This window comes from Puma concolor, chromosome B1 (genome assembly GCF_028749965.1).
Source record: "Puma concolor isolate L17-30 chromosome B1, mPumCon1.1.hap2, whole genome shotgun sequence".
Taxonomy (NCBI): Eukaryota; Metazoa; Chordata; class Mammalia; order Carnivora; family Felidae; genus Puma; species Puma concolor.
Window position 1 is genome coordinate 15,664,542 of NC_141670.1, and position 18,781 is coordinate 15,683,322.

At 38.0% G+C, this 18,781-nt stretch overlaps 1 protein-coding gene across 7 annotated transcripts in view; it reads left to right on the plus strand.

The window, feature by feature from the left end:
* Positions 1-18,781, plus strand: part of PRIMPOL (primase and DNA directed polymerase) — a 58,500-nt gene that overhangs the window by 3,246 nt on the left and 36,473 nt on the right. For 6 of the 7 annotated variants that reach the window (XM_086703185.1, XM_086703182.1, XM_086703181.1 and 3 more), the window contains 4 exons: positions 1,033-1,173; positions 2,664-2,902; positions 9,129-9,226; positions 10,133-10,262. In XM_086703185.1, coding sequence (XP_086559311.1) covers positions 2,723-2,902; positions 9,129-9,226; positions 10,133-10,262 — 408 coding nt within the window. In that variant the 5' untranslated portion in view covers positions 1,033-1,173; positions 2,664-2,722. The remainder of the gene's footprint in view (positions 1-1,032; positions 1,174-2,663; positions 2,903-9,128; positions 9,227-10,132; positions 10,263-18,781) is intronic. The other variant, XM_086703183.1, reaches the window with a different exon arrangement.

The window sequence follows — 18,781 nt, forward strand, 5'->3', positions numbered from 1 at the left end:
TCCAAAACCAGAATGCCAGATGCCTTCCTGTTCTCCATTTCCTTTGCTTTTGTCATTTAATCCTCCTGCTCCTACAGTGAGGCCCCCAGTTGTCTTCTAACCCTGAACCCAGCTGTTAAAATTTTTGAACTGTGCAAACAACATGAGGGAGTAACATATTGAATTTCTCTTTGTTCTCTGTTGGCACTATGGTTTCCTCAGTTCAGTGAGTTGTCAAACCATACTCTCATGGTCATGCCAGCATTTTTACAAAATCAAAAATTTTCCTGATGTCAGTGTCACTAAGTGTGAACATGTACATGGTGATTCTTCGTCAGTTACTGGTGATCCTATCTAAATGCATTCTGTGTTTCTTGTCTTTACTAAGTCATCAGTGGGCTTTATTAAAAGTTATACTTTATAGAAGAGAATCAGTTTCTCACTTGGGTTGTCTAAATGTTGAGGATTTTTATCTGTATGTGAAACAAATTAAAATAAACTTTGTACTCAGAATCTAGCATTACGGAGCCCCCGTATCACTTCGTATTGAAAAAGCCGTTTCGTCAAAAATTATCCTGTCTCTTCAATCCAGTGAAATTGTATTCCTTTCCGCGGCATACCTGTAATGACATTTATGTTGATATCTTTAGAATTACGTTGGTTATAATTTATTTATTAAAATATTTTTAATGTTTCTTAAAATTTTTTTTAACGTTTATTTATTTTTGAGAGAGAGATAGAGAGTGCATGTGCCAGCAGGGGAGGGGCAGAGAGGGAGAGGGAGAGGGAGACGCAGAATCAGAAGCAGACTCCAGGCTCTGAGCTGTCAGCATAAGAGCTGGATGTGTGGGGCTCAAACCCATCAACTGGGAGATCACGACCTGAGCTGAAGTTGAATGCTTAACCGACTGAGCCAACCAGGTGCCCCTCTTGGTTTGTAATTTATAATTTTCATCTGGATCAGGTGTAACTTTGAGAGAGCAATCTTTCTTAGGTCTGTTATGGTTGGAGTCAAATGTGAAATTTAACAGTCATGACGTTTTACCATCTCAGTCTTCTAGGATGAACCTGTTTTTCCTTCCCGGGAACGTATCATTTGCCAGTGAGTTTGTGTTGTTGGAAGGTTTTCTGCTAAAATTCAAGAGAATATTTATCAACATGATAAGCACAAGTACTGGAAAGGCATCGCGAAAGGTAAATAGGAATTTTCCCCTCAAATGCTGTAGTTTATGTTGTTATTTCGGTTTATAAAATGAATGTATGTGTTTTATATATCAGTAAATTATGACATAGATGATATTGATGAAGAGGGAGACTACATCGGTTTTCTATTTCTGTGTAAAACATCACGCCAAAACTTCTAGGCTTAAACAAAAAGTAATGTTTTCTTCCAGTTCTGTGGGTTGAACAGCTGCTTTGCAGATCTCACCTGAACTCACTCAGGCTTACTTACACATTGAATTCTGGTGGGTGCCTGATCCAAAATAGCTTAACTCAATATATCTGATAGTTGATGTTGGCTGTTACCTGGGGTAACTTGGGTTCTTCTCCAGGTGGCTTTTTATCCTCTATGAGGCTAGAGTTCTGGCATGACAGTCCCAGGGTGGGACTACAGCATAGCCAAATCCAGTGCAAAAGCACTTAACGCCACTAGTTTGCTTCACATTTGTTGATGAGACATTGACACATTGAGATTCACATTGTTGACGTGACCAAAGCAAGTCACGTGACCAAACACAGAGTCAGTTTGGGAGTGGGCTCAGACAGCAGCTATTGATGGGAGGAATGGCAAAAATTTTGTGGCCATTATCTACCTACGATACAAGCTTTTTTCCCCTTCTAAAAACTCATCCTTTTTTTTTTTTTTTTTCTAAGTAAAACATAATCAAAAGTTGAAAAAGTATTGCCTGGCCCCCTCACCTGGTTAAAATGGAAACGTATGCAAACAAAAACATACATGATTAGATTAATAAACAGGTGTTAAAAGACCATCATTTCACATTGATCACAAAATTACAGTCATTAACAGACATAGATTAAAATTTATTCCCGTCTTCAGTCGTGCTTATGATGAACATAGACATCCTAAACCAAAGTAGCCAATATTTGCAGTTCCCATTTATACACGGTGTTGTCCTCCCAACTAACGGCTGTGTTAGAAAAGAAATGGATAGAAACATAGAAGGAAAGGGAACTAAGAGTTGCACAGTGGTGTCTGGAAATGAACTCTGCCCTGAGAAGTAGTAGCACAAGAGTCATGGCCAAAGTAGTAGGACGACTTGGGCAAGGTCAGTAGTGCTTGATGCATTAAAGTGGTTCTAGTGAAAACGATAATGATACAGAAACCACTTGTATTTACCTGCGACTTTGTAATTTACAAAACGTTTTCTTAGGTCTTATCACATGTATCCTGATAATTACATAAAGTATTCAGGATGACATTGATCCCCATTTTGCAGTTAAGGCTCAGCGAACTTCTAAAATCATAGCACTGTTAGAAGAACCAAGATTGAAAGATATCTGACAACTAGCCATGTTCTCATTTCACGTTAAAACTTCATGTAAAATAAATAAGTAAATAAATAGGATAAGGAAATAGCCATTAGGAAATGGGTTTTGAAGTTTTACCAAAAAATATGTATATATATTCTAAACAAAGAAATTGATGTCCTTGTTTTTTTTAGTACTAATTGGTAGAAATCTTACACAGGATAGGATTTAGTTTCCCATAACTTCTGAACCAATGGCGAGAAAATGGGAAGCAAAACTGAAGCAAATTGAAGAACGAGCAGCTCGTTATGAGAGGAAACCATTGTCCTCAGTATACAGACCGAGATTGTCCAAGCCAGAAGAACCACCTTCCATTTGGAAACTATTCCATCGGCAAACTGAAGCCTTTAATTTTGTTAAAAGCTGTAAAGAGGTAATTTTCTCATCTCCTGCCTTTATTTCTGGGGCTACTGTGACTTTAGATTTCTAAAAACAAACTAAAAATCGTTGTTTGTGTTCATTCCAGCCCACATGATCTACAAAAGAATCGTGATCTAAATATCACACTGTTTGCAAAACATATCCCTATGAATTATTGGCCATTTACTTTATATTAAGAATGAAGAGCAATGACCTATGTAGTGCCAGTTGGTTTGAAAAATTTGTAATGATACTTAAAAAAATGTTTTTTTCAAATATAGTTGACATAGTAAGTATATCAGTTTCAGGTGAACAACATAGTGATTTGACAGTTCTATACATACAAAATACTCACCACAGTAAGTCTAGTTACCATCTATCACCAAAGTTACTCCAATATTATTGACTATATTCCCTATGCTGTCCTTTTCATCACCATGACTTATTTATTTTATAAGTGGAAGATTGTACTTTTTAATCCCCTTCCCCTATTTCTCTTGTCTCTCCATCTCCTCCCTGCCCCTCTTTGGCAACCACCGGTTTATTCTCTGTATTTATGAGGCTGTTTTAGGTTCGTTTTGTTTTTAGATTCCACATATAAATGAAATCATATGATCCTTGTTTTTCTCTAACTTATTTCACTTAGCATAATACCCTCTAGGTCCATCCATGTTGCGAACAGCAAGACTTCATTCTTTTTTTTTTTTTTTTTTTTAGGGCTGAGTAATATTCCTTTGAGTACATATACTGTATTTTCTTTATCCATTCATCTGTCAGTGGACACTCGGTGTGTTCCATATGTTGGCTGTTATAAATAAATATGGGTACACATATTCTTCTGAATTAGTGCTTTCATTTTCTTCAGGTAAATACCGAATTACTGGAATTACTGGATTGTATGGTATTTCTATTTTAACTTTTTTGAGGAACCTCCATTCTGTTTTCCATAGCGGCTGCACCAACTTACGTTCCCACCAACAATGCTGCATGAGTGTTCCCTTTTCTCCAAATCCTTACAAACATGGTTATTTCTGGTCTTTTTGATACTAGCCATTCTGATGGGGGCAAGGTGGTGTCTCAGTGTGGTTTTGATTTGCATTTCCGGGATGATTAGTGATGGTGAGCATTTCTTCATGTGTCTGTTGTCCATCTATAGGTCTTCTTTGGAAAAATGTCTATTCAAGTGCTCTGCACATTTTTAAAGTCAGATTTTTTTTTGGTGTTGAGTTGTAAGAGTTCTTTATATTACTTTGGATATTAGCCCCTCATCAGATATATCATTTGTAAATATCTTCTCCCATTCAGGAGGTTGCTTTTGCATTTTGTTGATGGTGTCTTTTGCTGTGCAAAAGCTTTTTAGTTTGGTGTAGTCCCAATTGTTTATTTTTGCTTTTGTTTCCACTGCCTGGGGAGATAGATCCAGAAAAATATTGCTAAGGCTGATGTCCAAGAGTTTACTGCCTGTATTTTCTTTAAGGAGGTTTATGGTTTTAGGTCTTATATTTAGGTCTTTAATCTGTTTTGAGTTTATTTTTGTGTATGGTGCGAAAAAGTGGCCCAGTTTCATTTGTTTGCATTAGCTATCCAGTTTTCTCAGCACCATTTATTGAGGAGACTGTCTTTTCCTCACTGCATATTCTTGCCTCCTTTGTTATAGATTAATTGACCTTATAATTAGGGATTTATTTCTGGGCTCTCTATCCTGTTCCATTGATTTGTGTGTGTACTTTTGTGCCAGTGCCATACTATTTTGATATCTATAGAATTGTAATCTACTTTGAAATCTGGGGTTGGAATACTTCCAGCTTAGTTCTTCTTGCTGAAGACTGCTTTGGCTATTTGTGATCTTCTTTGGTTCCCTACAAATTTTAGGACTATTTGTGCTAGTTTTGTGAAAGATATTATTGGTATTTTGGTAGGGATTGCATTCGATCTGTAGATGGCTTTGGATAATATGGACATTATAACAGTATTACTTCTTCAGATCCATGAGCATTGTATATCTTTCCATTTTTGTTGTCTTCAGTTCTTTAATCAGTGTCTCATGGTTTTCAGAGTACAGGTCTTTCACTTCGTTGATTGAATTTATTCCTAGGTGTTTTATTCCTTTTGATGCAACTGTAAATGAGATTATTTTCTTAATTTCTTTCTGATAGCTCACTATTAGTATTTAAAAGTACACTTGATTTCTGTATGTTAATTTTGTATCCCGCAATTCTATTGAATTCATTTATTGTCATTATTTTTTGGTGGAGTCTTTAGGGTTTTCTATATGTAGTATCATGTCCTCTGCAAATAGTGACAGTTTTACTTCTTCCTTACCAGTTTGGATGCCCTTGTCCCCCTCCTTTTTCTTGTCTGATTGCTGTGGTTAGGACTTCTAGTACTGTGTTGAACAAAAGTGGGGAAAGTGGGCATCTTTATCCTTTCTTGATCTTAAAGGGAAAGCTTTCAACTTTTCATTGTTGAGGATGATGCTGGCTATGGGTCTGTCATATATGGTCTTTATTATGTTGAGATGTTCCCTCAATACTCATTTTGTTGATAGTGTTATGATATGGAATTTGGTCAAATGCTTTTTAAAGTGTTGTATTATGTTGATTGATTTGTGGGTATTGATCCATCCTTGCATCCCTGGAATAAACCCCACTTAATCATGGTGAATGATCTTTTTTTTTAAATTTTTTTTATTAAAAAAATTTTTTTTTAACATTCATTTATTTTTGAGAGGCAGAGCATGAGCAGGGGAGGGGGAGAGAGAGATACAGAATCTGAAGCAGGCTCCAGGCTCTGACCTGTTTGTTAGCACAGAGCCGGACGCAGGGCTCGAACCCGCGAACTGCGAGACCATGACCTGAGCTGAAGTTGGACGCTCAATGACTGAGCCACCCAGGCGCCCTGGTGAATGATCCTTTTAATGTATTGTGTTAGATTTGCTAATATTTTGTTGAAGATTTTTACATCTGTGCTCATCAGGGATAATAGTCTACTTTTTTTTTTTTTTTTTTTTTTTTTAGTGTCTTTGGTTTAGTTTGAGGGTAATGCTGTTCTTTCAGAACAAATTCAGAAGTATTCCTTTAAAAAAAAAGCATTCCTTCCTCTTATATATTTTGGAATAGTTTGAGAAGCATAGTTATTAACTCTTCTTTAAAAGATGTTTGGTGAGGAGCACCTGGAGCACTCAGTCAGTTGAGCGCCTGACCCTTGGTTTTGGCTCAGGTCATGATATTGGGGTTTGTGGATTCAAGCCCCACATCAAGTTCGTGCTGACAGTGCAGAGCCTGCTTGGGATTCTCTCTCTCCCTCTCACTGCTCCTCTTCTGCCTGTGCTCACTCGCTCTCTGTCTCTCTCAAAATAAATATATAAACTTTTTAAAAAATGAGTAAAAGATGTTTGGTAGAATTCACCTGTGAAGCCATCTGGCCCTAGACTTTTGTTTTTTGGGGAGTTTTTGATTACCAATTGAATTTCATTACTAGTAATCCATTTTCTATTTCTGATTTAGTCTTGGAAAACTTTATGTTACTATGGATTTGTCCATTTCTTCTAAGTTGTCCAATTTGTTGGCATATACTTTCTTGTAGTAGTCCCTTTATTTTTTTTCCACTTTTTATTTTTATTTTTTTAATCTAAAAATTTATGAAAAAAACAGTGCCAAATTCACATCCTAAAAACACAGAGATACGTATTTTAAAAGAAATATGTAGGGGCACCTGGGTGGCTCAGTCGGTTAAGCGTCTGACTTCAGCTCAGGTCACAATCTCACGGTCCGTGAGTCCGTGAGTTCGAGCCTTGCGTCGGGCTCTGGGCTGATGGCTCAGAGCCTGGAGCCTGCTTCTGATTCTGTGTCTCCCTCTCTCTCTGCCCCTCCCCCGATCATGCTCTGTCTCTCTCTGTCTCAAAAATAAACGTTAAAATTTTTTTTTAAAGAAATATGTAGACTTTCAATTTCCAATCCATATAGGAGGCTTAAAAGTTGCCACTGTGTCCCAACAACACTAATTTTTTACCTAAGTAGTATAAAAAGCTGAACAAACTGAAAAATAAACAACTTTTCCTAGATCTGTAAGAGAAGTGAGAACACAGGTAAGCCACTGCTCCCCCAAATTGGAAAGATTGACAGACAAAAACAGAGAATCATAGCCTCCTGGAGAAAAGACCCATGAGCAGTAACCTCTGTTCTCTGGGAACTAGTGTCAAGTTAGGGAAACCTGGACTGTAACTGATAACTTGCTGGAGTCTCAGGATGGACAAGTCTGAGAGAGAAAATCTCTAAGAAGACCCGTCATGGGGGGGGGGGGGGGAGAGGAAGAGGGAGAAGCAGAAATGGCCCCACACTTTTATGAAATTCTCCCCCTGGGGAGCTCTATCAATTTCTCACAATGAACACCAGAGAAAAATCTCATGCTTCCAGCAGGGAGAAGAAAAGAGGAACCAATTAGAAATACGTCAAAGCAGTCTGTTCTTTTTAACATGGTCTACACTGAGGAGACACTATTTAACCATGGTTTAAGCTGTCAGGATTTTATCAGAGCTAAACTAAGTAATAAAATACCTAATGAAATACCTATCTCCAGCCCACTCTAATCATCCTGCCTCACCTAGTGGGTGGGCTGATAAGCCAGTATGAAGTTCATGGTCCAGAACAGGCTTATTAAAAGACCCAGACCTATTCAAAAGATGTAGTAGTCCCTTTAATCTTTTGTGTTTTTGTGGTGTCAGTTGTAACTTCTCTTTTTTTTAATTTTTTTTATTTTTTTTAATGTTTATTTATTTTTGAGAGAGACAGAGTGCTAGCAGGGGAGGGACAGAGAGAGAGAGAAAGACACAGAATCTGAAGAGGCTCCAGGCTCTGAGCTGTCAGCACAGAGCCCGACGTGGGGCTTGAACTCATAAGCCGTGAGATCATGACCTGAGCGGAAGTCGGACACTTAACCGACTGAGCCACCCAGGCGCCCCTCTTTTATTTCTGATTTTATTTTTGAGTTGTCTTTCTTATTCTTGATGAGTCTGGTTATATCAATTTTGTTTATCTTTTCAAAGAACCAGTTCTTAATTCCATTGATATTTTCTATTGTCTTTTAGTCTTTGTTTCCACTCTGATCTTTATTATTTTCTTCCTTCTAATTTTGGGCTTTTTTTATTCTTGTTTTGTTCCTTTAGGTGTAAGTTTAGATTGCTTCTTTGAGATTTTTCTTGTTTCTTGAAGTAGGCCTGTATTGCTATAAACTTGCCTCTAATAGAACTGCTCTTTCTGTGTCTCCTGTAAATTTGGAGCCATTGTGTTTCCATTTTCTAGTGTGTCCAGGTATTTTTTTATTTCCCTTTGATTTCTCCATTGGCCCATTGGTTTTTTTACTAGCACATTTATTTCCAGTTTTTTTCTCATATTGATTTCTGGTTTCATATTGTTATTGTTGGAAAAGATGCTTGATATGATTTCAGTCCTTTTAAATTTATTGAGACTTGTTTGGTGGCCTGACATATCCTGGAATGTTCCATGTGCACTTGGAAAGAATGTGTTTTCTGCCGTTTGGGGATGAAATGTTCTGTATATATTTATTAAATCCATATGGTTTAGTGTGTCATTCAAAGCCAAAGTTACTTTATTGATTTTTTTTTGTCTGGATGATCTATCCATTGATGTAAATGGAGTGTTAAAGTATGCTACTATTATTGTATTACTGTCATTTTCTCCCTCTTTGTCTGTTAGTACTTAATATATTTAGGTGCTCTCATGTTGGGTGCATAGATGTTTACAATTGCCGTATCCTCTTGTTAGACTGATCCCTTTATCATCATGTTATGACCTTCTTTGTTTCTTGTTATAGTGTTTGTCTTAAACCTATTCTGTTTGCTAGAAGTATTGCCAGTCCAGCTTTTTTTTTTCATTTCCATTTGTATGGAATATCTTTTTCTATCCCTTTTTCAGTTTATGTGTCTTTCAGTCTGAAGTGAGTCTCTGGTAGGCAGCATATAGATGGGTCTTGTGTTTTTTATCCATTCAGTCAGTTACCCTTTGTTGTTTGACTGGAGGATTTAGTCTATTTACATTTAAAGCAAAGATTTTGATTGGTGTAGATGTACTATTTTTCTTATTTTTAGTAATACAGAATGATGTTCAAATTCCAGTTTTTCAAAATTTGACAAAATTCTTCATAAGCATTGAGTAGCTATAGTGGGTTTTTGGATTTGGACTCTATTAATTTTTTGAATATTATTTTTGATTTCTATGAAGGATGTTCATGTATTTGCTTTGGAATACAAAGTGGGTGATGGACAACGTATTTATCTGGTAACAACCTACACTCAACTTTGGTTTTACTATAAATCCCGGTAAGTCTGTAAAGCACAGCATGTTAAAGTTACATTTCCTTCATCTAGTTATGTTTGTGAAATTGATTCTGGCTGAATTAACTGTTACAGTTCTCAATCACACAATAGTCCTTTACTGGTAGAATTGAATTCTGGAGCTTCCTTGTCATGGCAACACTGAATGATCTCCCCAGGTGTTGGGAGCAGAGTACTACGTAACCAACCGTGTGTGTGTGTGTGTGTGTGTGTGTGTGTGTGTTTTGAGTTCCTAAATAATCTGTGTCACATGATGACCCAATCCCCCCATCACTTTTCCGTGTTGAAATTACAAACCTTTTATTTACATAGGATGCCATCTGAACTTCACTTAGCACAAGTAATCATTTACTTACCAAGTCAGTATCTGTTCTTATTAACCCGTGTTAAAGTCCTATCTCCTGATCCATGTGGGAGCATTGAAAGCTCCTTGAAGTCAGGTGATTTAGAATATGTTTTTAGCCAGTTTTGAAAAGCCTGTTTTCCTAATGAAAATACAAATCTTAAAAATTCTCAAAAAATTTATCGAATCCCAAGAATATATGTGATCTTGGGATTCCGGTGTGAGAAAGTTCTTTTCTTAGACAGGATTTGCTTTATCATGACACCAAAAAGCCAAGAATTGTCATACAATGTGAAAATTATCAGCACTTGAAAATATTTTCAAGTTAAATAATGTTATGAATACAATTATTACATGTTGTGTGATGGGAGCTCTTGATAATATGATCCATAAACCTACTGTGAGCAGTTTACTTTGTCATGCCTTCACTGTGCCATAGTTATATGTCATTAAATCACAGTTAATACAGTATCTTGAAATATAAAAGCAGCTATTATGATTTAAAAGGTATAAGATGTAAACCTAATAATCTTGCATTATTCAATTAGAAAAAATCTCTTACACTGCTATGAAGTCATTCCTGAAAACGCTGTGTGCAAGCTTTATTTTGATTTGGAATTTAACAAACATGCGAATCCTGAAGCTGATGGGAAAAAGATGGTTGCGTTACTCATAGAGGTACATTAATAACTTGGGTTTTTCTTCTTGTATCTGTATATCTCTTCATTCATTTATTCATTCATTAAGTGCATCCAACCTATGTAATATTTGGCTTCTGTGTTTCAGCTCCTTTTTTTTTTTCCTCTTCCTTTTGACCTTCATTTCTTTTTTTTTTTTTTTAAATTTTTTTTTCAACGTTTTTTATTTATTTATGGGACAGACAGAGACAGAGCATGAACGGGGGAGGGGCAGAGAGAGAGGGAGACACAGAATCGGAAACAGGCTCCAGGCTCCAAGCCATCAGCCCAGAGCCTGACGCGGGGCTCGAACTCACGGACCGTGAGATCGTGACCTGGCTGAAGTCGGACGCTTAACCGACTGCGCCACCCAGGCGCCCCTTGACCTTCATTTCTTAATGTGACTTTTCTGAGTAAAGTTCCACAGAGACCAAAGGTTCAGTTCTGGTCCATATGTTTTGTGATATTAGCACATCTATAAAAAATAGCCTTGAGAAAGATGGCAGTTTGGACACTTTTTAAATTATATGTTAATTCTCTTTATATTATAAATAGCTGACTCTGGTAAAAAGGCAAAGTAATTGTTACTGTAAAAATCAGGTAGTAAGATGAATTTCAAGAAAACTTTGATTAAAAATTGTGTCATAGGGGCGCCTGGGTGACTCAGCCAGTTAAGCATATGACTTGGATCTTGGCTAAGGTCATGATCTTATGGTTCGTCAGATTGAGCCTCAAGTCAGGCTCTGTGCTGACAGCCTGGAGCCTGCTTGGGATATTCTCTTTCTCTCTCTGTCTCTCTGTCTGTTTCTCTGTGTCTCTCTTTCCTTCTCTGTCCCTCCCCTGCTGGTTCTCTCTCTCTCTCAAAATAAATATAACTTAAAAAAAAAATAAAAAAATTTGTATCACAGGGGTACCTGGGCGGCTCAGTTGGTTGAGTGTCCATCTTGATTTTGGCTCAGGTCATGATCCCAGGGTCATGGGATCGAGCCCCACATCCGGCTCCATGCTGGGCTGCTTGAGATTCTCTCTCTCTCCCTTTGCCCCTCTCCCCTGCTTGCTTCTCTCTCTCTCTCAAATTAAAAAAATAAGGGGCACTTGGGTGGCTCAGTCGGTTAAGTGTCCGACTTTGGCTCAGGTCGTGATCTCACGGTTCATGGGTTTGAGCCCCGCATCAGGCTCTGTGCTGACAGCTCGGAGCCTGGAGCCTGTTTCAGAATCTGTGTCTCCCTCTCTCTCTCTCTGCCTCTCCCCCCACTCGCACTCTGTCTCCCTCTGTCTCAAAAATAAATAAACATTAAAAAAAAAAAATTAAAAAAAAAAAAAGGTATAATTTTTTTTGCTCACAATGATTTTGAAAATTATTGTGCCATCATAAATGAGGAAACTAAGGTCTAGAAAGACTTAATTCTTATTCCAGGTCTTATACTATTGGTAAAACATGGTCTAGTAATTCAGTTAACATTGTTTTTAAAGGAGAAAAGACTGTAATTCTAGGATGTTTTTGATTTAGCAGTGTCAACCAGGAAGTTACTAACAAAAGGGATAATATGGGCTTGTTCAACTGAACACTATTATGTATGTTTATAAAATCTTTTAATATTTTATTACATTAAATTACATTAAACTTGGTTTTTATTTGGGCCCAGAGTAGGCATTAACATTTATTGATTAACTTTTTTCTTTTAGATGTTAATTGTAGATGACACATTTTATAACTTTAAATATATCTCAAGGGTGCTCAGGTGGCTTAGTCAGGTAAGTATCCAACTTGGGCTCAGGTCATGATCTCACAGTTCATAGGTTCCAGCTCCATTTCGGGCTCTGTGCTGACAGTGCAGGGTCTGCTTGGGATTCTCTCTCTCTTCCTCTCTCTGCCCCTCCCCCACTTGTATTTTTTCTCTCTCTCTCCCCAAATAAATAGATAAAACTTAAAATTAGAAAAAATATATCTCAAAATGTTTTTGGTAGAGAATATCTGCCCAATTATGTTGAATCACTATATGTTTTTAAAATTTTTTGTGAAAAATGTATGCAAATACTTTTTTTAAAAGTGTGTATTTATCTTGAGAGAGGAAAAAAAGCATGAGCAGGGGAGGGGCAGAGAGAGGGGAGAGCAAGAATCCCAAGCATGCTCTGTACTGTTAGTGCAGAGCCCAATGGAGCCTCACAGAGCCCCATGTGAGGCTCAAACTCACGAATTGTGAGATCATGACCTGAGCCAAAGTTGGACGCTTAACCGACTGAACCCCCCAGGTGCCCCACCCCGCAAATATTTTTTTAAAAAAATCATATGTTAGCTTTCTTTTGGCTTTGCCTCCCCCCCCCCCACCTTACTTAGGTTTGTTTGTTTATTTATTATGAAATATAGTTGACATCTAATATTGGTTTCAGGGGTATAACACAGTGACTTGACATCTATATACATTATATAGGATCCATCAGGATGAGTCTAGTCACCGTATAAAGTTATTATAATATTAATGACTATTCCTATGAGTCTATTTTGGTTAGTTTTGTTTGTCTTGTTTTTTAGATTCCACAGGTAAGCGAAACCATGTGGAATTTGACTTTCCCTGTCTGACCTATTTCACTTAGCATAACACATGTGCTGGCAAATGGCAAAATTTTATTGTTTTTCATGGCTGAGTAATCGTATTCTTTATGATTACATCTTCTTTATCCATTCATCTATCAGTGGACACTTAGATGTCTTCCATATCTTGGCTATTGTAAATAATGGTGCAGTAAATATAGGAGTGTGTACATCTTTTTAAATCAGTGTTTTTGTTTTCTTTGGGTAAATCCCCAGGAATGGAATTGATGGATCATACGGTAGTTCTGTTTTTTACTTTTTGAAAAATCTCATACTGTTTTCCAGAGAGGCTGCACCAATTTACGTTACCATCAACAGTGCAAAAGAGTTCCCTTTTCTCTACATCCTTGCCAATACTTTTTATTTCTTGTCTTTTTGATACTAGCTATTCTGACTTGTGTGAGGTAATATCTTATTGTGGTTTTGATTTGCGTTTCCCTGATGAGTGATGTTGAGCATTTTTTAATGTCTGTTGGCCATCTGGACATCTTCTTTGGAAAAATGTCACTCAAGTCCTCTGCACGTTTTTAAAATCAGAGTTTTGTTTTTTGGTGTTGAGTTGTTAGGGGTTCTTTAGACATTTTGGCTATTAATTTCTTATTTGATACATCATTTATAAATATCTTCTCCCATTCAGGAGATTGTCTTTTTGTTTTGTTGATTGTTTCCTTCTCTGTGCAAAAACTTTTTGGTCTGATGTAGTCCTTGTTGTTTAATTTTGCTTTTGTTACCCTTACCTGAGGAAACAGATCCAAAAACTAATGCTCAAATATCCTAGAGTTTACTGCCTATAGTTTCTTTAAGGAGTTTTTTGGTTTCAGGCATTACATTTAGTTCTTTAATCCATTTCGAGTTTATTTTTGTATACGATGAAAGAAAGTGAATTCTTTTGTGTGTAGCTAGCTATTCAGTTTTCCCAGCACTATTTATTGAACACAGTGTCTTTTATCCATTGTATATTCTTTCCTTCTTTGTTGTAGAATGATCATTTAATTGTGGGTTTATTTCTGTGCTCTGTGTTCTGTTTCATTGATTTATGTGTGTACTTTTGTGCCAGTACCATACTACTTTGATTACTATAGCTTTGTAGTATAGTATGAAATCTGGCAGTGTGATACCTCCAGCTTTGTTCTTTTTTCTTAAGATTGATTTATTTATATGTGGTCTTTTGGTTCTATACGTCCTTATGACCATTACTTGGAAGTCTTTATCAGGTAGATTGTTTATCTTTCTTTTGTTCGATGCTTTCTTTGAGGTTGTTTTTTTTTTTTTTTTCCCCTATTTGGAACATATTCTTTCTCATTTTTTCTGTGTTTATTTCTATGTATTTGGTAGTCTGCTCTGTTTCCTGGTCTTGAAGGTAGTATCCTTATGTAGAAGGCATCCTACTGGCGCCAGAAGCGAAATCTCTCCTGCTCACTAGAACCAGGTACTCCAGGGGTGTCCCGTGTGTGGGTTGTATGTGCCCTTCTGTCGTGACAGGGCCCTGACTCCTGTCAGGGGCACCGGTGGGCAGGGCGGGTGGGAGGATCAATGGACCCAGTGGTGTGGCTACAGCTGCTGGGGACGTGCTTGTGGGTGGAGTTAGCCTCTGCTGTAGCTGGCTCTAGGGCTTGGCTGTGACTGCTGTGCATGTGCTGGTAGGTGGGGTTGACCCTTCCCCCTTCTCCTTGGGTAGGAGTTGCTTTACAGGGTTGTCAGTCCCGGCCTGGGCTTACCTGCTGGGTATAGCATGTGGGAAGCCACTTTGGAGGAGCACCTGATGGGGTGGGCAGGTTGGACGGGCTGAGTCCACAGGGTGATGCTGGGGCTCAATGAGTGGTACTAGCAAGGTGGAGAGAGAGTGTTTGGAAATTGTATCTGCCAGGGAACAAGAAAAATGATGCTTACTAGTGCTTCCATTCCCAGAGAAAGTTCCTCTTCTCCTCTGATACACACACTAAGATTAATACATCTCCTCCTGTATGGACCAAGTGCTTTTTTTTTTTTTTTTTTTTTTTTTTTTAGTGTGTGTTTGTTTTTGAGAGAGAGTGCATGCACACAAGTCGGGAGGGGCAGAGAGAGAGGGGGGGAGACACAGAATCCAAAGCAGGCTCCAGGCTCTGAGCTGTCAGAGCCCTAGGTGGGGCTAGAACTCACAGACCACGAGGTCATGACCTGACCTGAAGTCAGAGGTTTAATCAACGAGCCACCCAGGTGCCCCTGGACCAAGTGCTTTTGAAATCTGTTATCTTTGTGCTGTGTCTTGGAGTAAGATTGCTCACAAGCCCTTTAAGAGTAGAGTCTTGGGGCACCTGGTGGCTTAGTTGGTTAAGTGACCGGCTCTTGATTTCAGCTCAGGTCTCGAGCTCATGGTTGGTGAGTTTGAGCCCCACCTTGAGCTCTGTGCTGATGGTTTGGAGCCTGCTTGGGATTCTCCCTCTCCCTCTCCCATTGCCCTTCCCTGCTCGCGTGAGCACTATCTTTCTCTCTGTAAATAAACATTAAAAAAAAAAAAAAAACAGTCGAGTCTTGGTTTCCTAACCCTCCAGCTCTCCTGGAGTTCTGCTCCTTTTCGATGTCCTTTTCTGGTGGCTGGTCTTCCTGGTGCACATCTCCAGGGCAGGCAGGGCTGCTCGGTGTGGGCCTTGAACCCATGGCTACTCAGGGAAGACCTGTGCCTCGTGATGTCTCTTCCTCCTGTTGGTCACCGTGTTTAGGGCTTGGTTCCTGAGCCAACCTGGTCTTTGCCCCTCCTACCCTTATTTATGTGGCTTTTCCTTTATATCTTTAGCTCTGTTCTTCTAGGTCATCAGGCTGCTCTCAGAGGACCTGTTCTGTATTTAATTGCAGCCTTGGTGTATCTGTGGAAGGAGTGAACTCAGGATCCCCCTACTCCATCATCCTTCTCTCCTAGCTTTGATGCAGAAGAAACGTACATTAGTCCCTCTTCCCCCAAAGAAACCAAACAAGAAGGATACTTTTCTTAAAATAACCATTAGACCCTTAAAAACAGATTCCAAAGTTTTATTTCATTGTATTTGGTAAATTATAACATGCATAATTGTTTTGAATTTAATTTTATTTTAAAATAATTCATAGATACTGATTTTTCCCTGATGCATGATACACTTTTAAATTCTCAGGTAAGATTTATTACACAGCTATTGTATAGCTAAGAAGGAATTAAGATTCAGAGATTTTTACTGGCACTTTAATACGGCATACCATTAAGAAGTAGCACATTGTATTATAAACCAGAAATACCCCGAATTGAACCAACACTAGTGCAAATCCTGTTTGTAACATAGATTAATAAACACTGGTGTGGCAGAAATGGTGTAGGTATTTAAAATTTTTTCCTCCTAATTTTTTTAAATATTTACATATTATTTTTTAATGTTTATGCTTGAGAGAGAGAGAAACAGAGTGTGAGTGGGGGAGGGGCTGAGAGCGAGGGAGACACAGAGTCTAAAGCAGGCCCCAGACTCTGAGCTGTCAGCACTGAGCTGATGTGGACCTTGAACTCACAGACCGCGAGATCATGACTTCAGCCGAAGTTGAACTCCCAACCAACTGAGCCACCCAGGCATCCCTCCTCCTAATTCTTTATATAATTTTATCCAACTTAGTCTTAAATAACTAATCTTCTACATCAGCAAAAGTTGGAAAAAATTGTAGAAATGTGAGCTTAGAATTATATAGCCTTTTATTTAACATGTTTACTATTTGGTAGAAAAGTTAGTAGGATTATTTTAGATAATATAACCTTCATTCATATTTACACTGAGATTAATTTCATTTATTGGTTACTTTGTATAATAACTATGTATTCCAGTAAGTACTTTTCCTCTTGAATCTCCATGTGAAGAGGCATAAATTAGATTAGGTCCTGTCTTAACAGGTGGTTAAGAAATAACTGGCTAATGATAACTAGTGATAACCTATCACCCTTTGAGTCCATGACTTAACTGAAAAATTTTAGTAAGCCCCTTTTGCCAAATGGTATGAGCCCTGGTGCTAATGCATTTTATAAAACTATGCTGACAGGTAACATTGTTCAAATAATCATATATTTTTAATTTGTGGATTTTGTAATTTTAATATTTAAATAAATATTTAAAGTTTAGCTTAGGAAAGTTAACTTTGATGATTGGGACTACTCTATTGTTGTTTAACCCATAGAGTCATTCCATTTATTCTGTACAGCTCCAAAGTACATAACTAGATTTTATTCACTTACCAAAATCTTTTCAGCCTCTGCTGTGTCAGTGCGTCCAGGCACTAGGAATACAGTGGTTTAGCCCATAGGACATGGTTTCTGCCTTCTTAGAATTTATAGTCTAATGGAGGATAGCAAATTAGGATAGGTTTAGTTGCCATAATAAAAAACTTAATGTGGCTTAGACAAGATAGAAATCTATTTCTCTCATGGAGTATCTGGATATGGCTCCATTGTTAAAGACTAGGCTTACTGCTTTTGCTGTTTCCTGAGATGTTGCCTATTTTACCTTGTCCAGATGGCTCACTGCCACTGTCTGCTTTCTAACCAGTAGAAAAGGGTGAAGAGATGGGCATGCCCCTTGCCTGTAAGAGTATAACTTAGAAGTCCGGTACCTTCCCTCTGTTCACATCCCATTGGCCTGAACTGAGTCATGTGGCCACACACCTTACTGCAAGGGAGTCTGGGAAATGTAGTCTTTATTCTGGATGGCCTTGTATCTAGGTAATGAGCGTTCTATTTCTACAGAAGGAGGAGAGAACAGATAGTGAGGGATAGCCTCTGTAACAGAGGAAACTGAAGTCAAAGTAATCACACAAGTTAAAATTGTAGCTGTGTAAGTACTACAGATGGAGACAGAATATGAAGGGGGAATTGACGTAAATAGGAAACTGAGGAAGTCTCTGAGAAAGTGAGAATATTGAAGAATATTATCAAAGAGGGTGGGAGGGGGGTAGCTATAATACTCAAATAACATTAATAAATAAAACTTATTGTATAACGATTAGGTGTCTAAGTGCTTGCCAGTTTATAACATTTTGCTAATGTCAGGATAACCGTGCATGGTAGTTCTTAGTAACTTCATTTTGCAAATGAGGAGGCTGAGGTTTCAGGAGAAGTGACTCATTTTGTAGCTGCTTTTAAGCAGGTATATATGCCAGGCACTGGGCTAATTCTTTACTTTCATTTTGTCATTTACTCCTTACAACAATCCTCAAAGTTAGGTCTGATTATTATCCTATTTTGCCCTAGGAATGTAAGGTTTGGGCTTGACCAAAGTCACAGAGCTGGTAAGTGGCAAAGCCAGTACTCAAACCTAGATCTTTCTGTTTCCAAATCTTGTGCGCCTATCCTGCTTGCTGCCTTCTTATAATGCTTAACTGCCTTCAATATGAGCAGCATCTGGGGGCATCTAGGTGGCTCAGTCGGTGAAACATCCAACTTTGGCTCAGGTCATGATCTCATGGTTTGTAGGTTTGAGCCCCACATTGGGACATGTGCTGACAGCTCAGAGCCTGCAGCCTGCTTGGAATTTTGTGTCTCCCTCTCTCTCTGCCCCTCCCCTGTGTGTGCGTGCTCTTTCTCTCTCTCTTTCACAAATAAACATTAAAAAAAAATTTTTTTTTTTAAATATCAGCAGCATCTAGCCCCAGAGGGCTATGTCCTTGGATGTAGATTTGGGCTCAATATGTGTGAGGAACTTCCTGAAAACTAAAACTATAAAAAAATAGAATTAGTGACTTTAAACTCATAGATGATATTTAAAGAGATGCTTAAAAAGAAATATTTGTACTGTGATTTTAGAGGATATTAATATATAAGGTAAATTGTTCGAATTTTATGAGGTCTTTACTCCTGAGAGCCTATGATTCTTTGAACATAAGTGTGTCATAATTTAAATACTATGTATATTTCTATACATCAGTAATTTGATGAAATTATTACA